This window comes from Lathyrus oleraceus, chromosome 4, assembly GCF_024323335.1.
Source record: "Lathyrus oleraceus cultivar Zhongwan6 chromosome 4, CAAS_Psat_ZW6_1.0, whole genome shotgun sequence".
In the NCBI taxonomy this organism is placed as follows: Eukaryota; Viridiplantae; Streptophyta; class Magnoliopsida; order Fabales; family Fabaceae; genus Lathyrus; species Lathyrus oleraceus.
In genome coordinates, this window is record NC_066582.1 from 412,830,568 (window position 1) to 412,838,543 (window position 7,976).

At 32.3% G+C, this 7,976-nt stretch overlaps 1 protein-coding gene across 1 annotated transcript; it reads right to left on the reverse strand.

The window, feature by feature from the left end:
- Positions 1-1,133: 1,133 nt before the first annotated feature.
- On the reverse strand, positions 1,134-6,382 carry LOC127075755 (E3 ubiquitin-protein ligase BIG BROTHER). The gene is made up of 8 exons (XM_051017222.1): positions 6,240-6,382; positions 5,757-5,947; positions 4,607-4,832; positions 3,911-3,945; positions 2,615-2,659; positions 2,001-2,128; positions 1,631-1,739; positions 1,134-1,522 (listed from the first exon to the last, which is right to left on the reverse strand). The coding sequence occupies exons 2-8, from the start codon at positions 5,898-5,900 to the stop codon at positions 1,472-1,474; spliced, it is 738 nt and encodes a 245-aa protein (XP_050873179.1). The 5' UTR covers positions 5,901-5,947; positions 6,240-6,382; the 3' UTR covers positions 1,134-1,471.
- Positions 6,383-7,976: the final 1,594 nt, after the last annotated feature.

The window sequence follows — 7,976 nt, forward strand, 5'->3', positions numbered from 1 at the left end:
AAGAGTTTACTATACCATTCCATGCATTCATTCTTTTTTCCACTATCACACCCGCCTTCACAATTTTTCCATCTTCAGCCTTTATTTGTTTCATCCTTATCGCGGGTTTAACTCGACTTCTAACATTCTTTGTTATGTGATACTTACAAAGTAATGTCATGTTTGAAACACATTATTTCTCTTCCGGCATGAGGCGACACTCAATTGGATGATTGATTAACTTTTCACACAAGCCATGGTTATGTAAACCACATATGACATTAAATCTCCATTTCTTATTTGTCGACATATAACCACGCAACTTAAATGGACACTCACATTTTCTTGAACCGTTGTCACCTCATTTAAAATTTCAAAGATGAGGTATATATTTCTCACTTCTTTCGCATCTCATTGCCACAAATGCACCTCTTCTGTCTGAACCATTATCGGACCTCCCGATTACCACGCCAAATCCCAATTTAGAAGCCTCTGTACGAATCCATTGAAGCATATGATCACGAAATTCAAACTATTTTTAAATTGGTTGCCAATATCTACCTACTTCACAACAACACCTTGGACATTCAAAGACACATGTTTGAGGAAAATATTTGGGTACATCATATCTAATTAAAACAGTTACAATAAAAAAAACTCAAAAACTGAAATAGAGATGGAGATATATCTTCGAAATAAAATAAAATAAATTATTATGAGTTAGACACTCATTTGGTGGTGCATCATAAGATGATGCAAATGTGCATCTGGAGAAGCATCTTTGAAATCAAAAAAACATTTTGGATTTTCCATAAGGATATTTGTTCAACCCATAAAATAGGATAAAAAATTCTCTAAGACAGTTGTTCTGGAGTTCCATGCCAATCATGTTCATACTTGATATAGATTGCAAAACTTGGCTTCATCATCGATAATATTATGTAAAATGATGGCTGCCTAAACTTTAAAAGCATAATAATGAAATACAGTGTTACAATTATTTGGCTATTAAGCCTTAATTTTCAACACAGCCAGCCATTGAGCTTGAACCTTGGACAATGCATAAAAACAAACAAATGAATCCCATCTTAAAATTTGAGTTAAATCAACCTCAAACCTACAAAATCAACTTGTAAAATTATAACTACCCAAACTTTGAAACATTAAAATTTTCCATACACATTTCATTTTCAATCCATCATATGCATGCATGCTCGCTCATAAGATTTTTCATTCCAAATTCTAACACCATATCTATCATCTTTGTCAACCACAAATGGATTAGACACAAAGCTAAGAGAATATCACACATTAACCATTGTTAGGTTGTTAACTTGTTTCTATCAAATAAAACATGTATCATGTGAGAACTGTCACAGTTTTTCATACTACACCTACCTACGTGTAACTTAAAGGAGAAAGATAAAGATAGAGAGATGGATAGGGAGCAAAAATTAGAAGAGCAAGAGAGCTCCTTATCGCCATGCCGATGCTACTGCGTTGAATCCTCGCCAAAAACCTCAGTGTTGCAAACAGGACATTTCTGAAAAGAACAAGGTAAATGTGATGGCAAATACGAGACTGAAAAAAGGTGCAAATTGTATAGAAACATGGATTCAATATGGATTTCAGAATGTGTTTAATTAATTACCTTGTTAATGCTAAGCCATTTGGTAATGCATTCGCCGTGATAAACATGACTGCATGGCAATTTCATTTGCTGGTCACCTCTTCTGTATGTCATCTGGCAAATTACACACCTGTTTCCGATGCAATTTGATTATGAGTAAAACGAACAAATTTTTTCACTACATAGCAATTCAAAATGAACGTAAACTTTAAAAAACGTTTAGAAACATCATCACAATTATCCACTAATTTTCATTATATTAACTTCGGTCGGATCACTGATTAAGTTTTGTTGAGATTAAGGTTTTGTTCTTGCACACTCTCGCCTCGTCTTGCTATATAATGTAACACCATCTTCTATTCAAGAAAATGGTTGGAAAAAAACATATTACCTTTTTCCAGAATTTTTTCTTTTGAATAAGCTACCGAATTTGTACTTCGAGGTTGGAAGTGTATCAATAAGTTCTTGAGAAAGACCTCGGCTTTGAGTTCCAACTGCTTCCCCCAGGTCCAGTAGTTCCTGCCACTTAAAAAAGATATCAGTGACCATTCATATTCTGGTTTCTAATTTTATTTTCTAAAGAGTGAAAAATATCAAAACACAAATCAGCATCAATTTCGACCATGTTAATTTGCCTTCTTACCATCTCAATCGATAATATCTCACATTAATAAATCTTATATGCTTTCAGCATCTAAGAAACACAGACACGGACACGAAACCGACACTATACACTAACACATAGACACTTGTTAAAATATGAGAACATAGAAGTTATTGAATGTAACTACACGTGTAAGTGTCAGTGTCATGTCGGTGTTCGACATCGACACATATCAGACTCGGACAAGCCTTCAATCTAAAGTGTTGGTACTACATATCTTAGCATGAATAAATTGCATCAGATGTTTAGTAAATCATAACTAATATAACAATCAATGATTTGAAAGAACGAAAACAAATTTTAAAACTAAAACTATACATACATATTACACTTTAACACACCTCATAAGTCATATTGTCGGGATCAATGTTGTCTTGCCATATGACCTGCAGCAACACATAAGCAACACAGTGATTAGAAAACTCAGGATAAATTTTGTACTCCTTCTGATCACCAAGTTACAATTTGAAAACAGCTTATAGAAGTTCAGGGTAAACTTGTTGAAGTTAAGCAATTAAAATGCAGTGCGATCCAAGTCCAAACACCATTTTTAAAGCATTCATTTCAAATAAAATAGTTCCCAGTATAAAAGAGATTATGAATAAAACAGTAATTTGATATAGTATATGAAATTAAATTGAAGTATTAAACTTTAAAATGAATCTGTGACTTATATATTTTGACCTAATATAATGAGATCTTGAGGAACACAAAAATATAAGTAGAACTGCGAGAATCATGCTTTCTAAATTATAACATTAAGAAACCAGTTCTGATTGAGATATCGCTATTGTTCTCATCGATATTCAGCCATCAATAAAAATTTGTTCTGTTTTCTTTTCTTCTTCCAAATGATTTCTATATTTGTATTTCTGGATTAGTAAAATTCTCAATGCGAAGTTTATTCACAAAACAAACATGTACTTGAGAACATCTTTGACCAGCAAAATACTTAAGGATGATTTAAGTGAAATATGAAGTTTATGGATTATATTACGAAAAAAAACTGTTTTTTATAGAAAAATTATTCTAAAATCCTGCAAAGTAAACATCTTTGTAACAAAAATACTTAAAACATGTTAGCCAAAACAAAAAGTACCATTTGATGCTTGGTGACAAGGAAGGTGAGACAAAGAGCACAAGCAAACAACCACAAGATATGATAATCTTAGAATTTGGGTTAGGCCTAACTCAAACCTCACAAAACTGGCTTGTAAGATGAGGATTGTCCACCACTTATACACACATTTGCAGGTCATAAAGCCACAACTCACGTGTGATTAATTCCCAAAATTAAAATCACGGGTTGTTCGCCGAAAATTGAAATCATAAGCAGTGTCTATTTGCCAAATCAATAACTACAGTGGGACTATTTGTTAAGTACTACTCAACTACTCAATTTAATTAACATTTACACATAAAAGGTTATTGTTTCCAAAATGATGTAGTGTGACTAGATTAACATTTATGATGAAAATATGTCATTTTTGGCTAACTATCTTTGAAACAGTGTCCCCCACAATTTCAAGAATTGGGGACCCAATGTTCCTACCAGGAACAAATGATTGAATATTAAACCAAAAAAGCTTTAGCTAAGGTTTAAAAATTTAGGCCCTGTTAATAACAAGGTTTCCTACCTGGCTACTACTGGACTCTTGATGATTGGGACTACCTGCGGAAGAAATTGAAAAGAATTATTACATTATATTTTGATAATCAAAGCTTTGCTAAATAAATTCACTTCTTAAAAACAGTAGCATTTAATTCAACTAAATGGAGGAAAAGTATAAAAGCATCACTTAAAAAGTTAGCATGATTTGGACTGTCTTCGAAAGAAACCTAAAAGATAAAGTTGCTATCATATCATTTTCCTGTTTTTCCAAATAGTTGCAGTTTAAGATAACAATTTCAGTTCCACACTTCAACCCCAACAACAGCAATAACAATCATAAAAAGCTTCAAACAGACACTAATATGCTGCTAGCGTCCCTGTTTGGATATACAGCTTAGTTAAACGCTTTATAATATAGGTGCTTATGTATAAGCTGTTTCATATAAGTTATAAGCTGTTTTCATAAGCTATTCTAGAGAGCTTAAGAAAATAATTTGAAAACAGCTTATAGTCGTGTCGTGTCATAATTTGTTTCCATAAACTCTCTCAAATAGTCTCGCAGGTGTTTATGTCAGTAGATAAACTCAATCAAACGAATCAACCTAAACAGGTCATAAAGTAATTCATAATGCCTATTAGGATACGAAAGCTAAATCGTAAAAACCAATGATCTGATCAAAGGCTTATGCTTGCAGTAAAATAAAATAAAATTTCTACTAACATTCTTCAGGGATAGTCTGCATGCTGACTCCGTCTCTTCTAGGCGGAGAATCTGATGAAGCCGGTTCCTCAGAGATCACTTCAGAAGGGTATTCCCACTCGACCCTGTTGTTCTCCATTCTTGGCAAATGATCATTTACCTCATAAGAACTATAATAAGATGTACTTCCAGGGCCAGACATTCCAAACTTATAGGGACTCATGTTCATTGACCAGTAGACATTATCCTGGACAGAACATATGATTACATGGTTATGATCATGTTTGATTCTAGAACAGTATCGTAATATAAAACCACATAGCAAATAGAAAACTATGGGTTAATAAAACCAACATAAGATTTTTATTATTATTATTATTATTATTATTATACGCGCCTATGGCACATTGTTTTTGTACTTGATCATCCTATTCGGAGTAAAAAACTCGAGAACAAAATAATAGACTAAACAAGCTCCCGCATCAAACATTATGATGAGCTCTTTTTTTGATGAACCCTAACTCTCCTCCTAACAGAAGCAATTTTGTTCGATGAGACATGGACCAAAATGGATCCCTCCCAGCAAGTGTTGTTAAATGACGGTTGTTGCGTCATGCCGTAATGGCCTGGCAGATTTTTTGACAACCCCGATAGACAAGGGATGCCTGCAATAACGTGTTTATTGTCGGGTTTTTGACCTTCCGATCCGCCATATTCTTCCATTCACAACCCTGCTCCCAACGGAGATGCAAACTGTGGTTCGCAATATTTTGAAGGACTTGCCCCTTTTGCTAGACTCAACCATCATTAGTAACACTCTAGTTCTATCATGAAACTATTGGAAAGTAGTCGCAGCAACAGTTATAATAAGCTATGAAGCACCGATAAAGACATAGACACTACACTAACACATCGACGCCAGTAATAACTTCACAAAATATAATTATTAAACGTAACCACACGCGTTGGCGTCGGTTTCAGACACGCCTTCAATCTAAAATGTCAGTACTACAAAGACAATAACGTTGCAAATTTCCGATTTCATTCCCATATTCTTCGATAAACACTTAATGAACTCCATCAACAACACACATTTATATATTCAAATACACCTATATCAAGAACTAATTAAACCTAGTAACCAAAACTACAAACATCCAACAGCAAAAACCTGATCAGGCATTGAGCCAGGAAAGGCATAATTGACAGGAACATGATTAATCCCTTGAAAGAAATCCACAAAGTTTTCATTAACAGCATAAGGAAAGCCACCACCATCCATGTAATGCACCCCCATTTGTCTACCATCATTCATCTTCGCAATTTCTCAAATCAAAATCACAACCCTTCAAAACTCAAAACCTACACAAACACAAAAAAACCCACATTACACATCACTAAAACACTAATGCAACAAACAAAAACAAATCTTAACAAAAAGAACAAGCAATAAAAAACCTAACAAATGTTTCATTCCAAATATAAACGGTTAATTAATGTTAAAAACAAAAACAAAAAAATTAGTTAATTTCAAAAAAAAAAACTTGTTGACAAATGAAGAGAAATTGAAGAGAATGGTGAAGTTTTGTGGGAATGTGAAGTGGTGAAAAATTCTCGGAAAAGAGAAGAAAGGGAAAGGGAAGATTGAAGTTACCTTGTTGTTGTTGTTGTTGTGATACAGAAATGGTTGGAGTAGCAGAAACCAACCACACCACACCACAGATTTAGTCTCTTTTACTTTTTCTTTGCACTGTGCTCAACAAAACACTTTAAAAAATACACTAAAGTTTCACATTTAATAATTAATAAACTGTTTTTTGTTTAATGTTGTTTTTATTTTTTTTGTAAAATGTGACATGACATGAGGTGAGGTGGTAGTTTTCAAGAGAGGTGAAAAACAAACTATTTTTATCTTGGTGGTAATAAAAAAAAATCTCACAATCTTGACATGATCACACCATGATAGAGATAGAAAAGTAGTTTTTTGAATATTTATATAGAGAAAATGTTTAAGATTTTCTAATTATTATTTTTATTATATGGTCAGGTCAAACGTCAGGAACTATAATTTTTTTAGTGAAATTATGTCTTTTTATCGTAAAACATGTTTTAATAATTTTAAAAATATATTATTTATTTTAAGAAGATTTTAGATTTTAAATATCGACATAATTTTGTTAAGAAAGTGTCTGTAAATTTTGTGACTGAATCATAAGAGAAATGATCAATAGTTAAATCAATAAATATTTTGATGGATACGAGAAAAACATGTATATATATTTTTTATAGAGCTCAAAGATTCATTCATAATAATAATATTAATAATATTGTATTTTTTAAACAATAAATTTAATTTTTAAAATAATTGGTTTTATGAATTAAAAAATAATAGTGGCATTACTATTATTATTATTAGTGTATAATATTTCTTTAAAAAATGAAGCTTTGCACAAACCTCAAAACTATCGACACTATGTTCCAATAGTTTCCTAATATTTATTATGGGATAATTATTTTAATATCCATATGATGAAGTGCCACCAAAGTTTAGTTTTTTAATATTTATTATAAGATAATATATTATTTAATACTAGAGCTAACATATATATAGTTGAGTTGTTTTCCAGTCTGTGACAATATGCATTGCAAGATCAGAAAACAATAAATGCATCCCTTGTTGAAATGATAAATCTGCGTTAGAAAATAAATGCATATAAACATTAGAAAGGAAAAGTGAAAGCATACACAAGAAACTAGAAAGAACAAATATACCAAGACATTAAGATACACTAGTGGTATAGTAATAAATAGTGTACAAATGAATTGAATTGGATATGTGGATGATACATTTATGAGAAGGAAAATCTCTGCTGCATGTGACACTACAACAATATGGAACCGTACATCTGTGTGTGTTTCAGCTTTCAAGGGCTTTATCAACTACAATACCGATTGTTGACCTATAATCTGCAAACAGGAATTAGGTCCCCCCAACAAACATAACATATAATAAATGGTTGTGTGCATCATAAATAGGGGTAATTAGGTGATTCTTTAGGTTGGTCACATTCAAAGTGGCTTCCTTCTTATGGAGGTGAGTTTTAGTATAGTGCAGATTATTTGGAATAAGCTAAATGGAGGGATGGATGGATTAAATGTAATATTGATGGAGACATTACAAAACTATTTGTAAAGGGGGATTAAGGAAGAACTCTGGATATCTTTATATTCTTCAAGTTGCTTGAGAGAAAGATTATATATTTGTTTTTAGTTGATTTTAATTTAATTGTTGTATATATAATAAAATTATCTGGAAAGTTGAAGAAAAATATTGGATTCTACCTTTCTTGTGTGAGGCGGATGAGGTCACCCCATACAGGATGTCACCCTC

Bases quoted from the DNA above. Each gene is read 5' to 3' on its own strand.
- LOC127075755 (XM_051017222.1), bottom strand. From the start codon at position 5,900: ATGAATGATGGTAGACAAATGGGGGTGCATTACATGGATGGTGGTGGC. The intron at 4,833-5,756 runs GTTTTTGCTGTT...TGTTCTGTCCAG, and splicing joins CTGGCTCAATGCCTGATCAG to GATAATGTCTACTGGTCAAT. The intron at 2,129-2,614 runs GTGTGTTAAAGT...TTTAAGTGGCAG, and splicing joins CCGACAATATGACTTATGAG to GAACTACTGGACCTGGGGGA.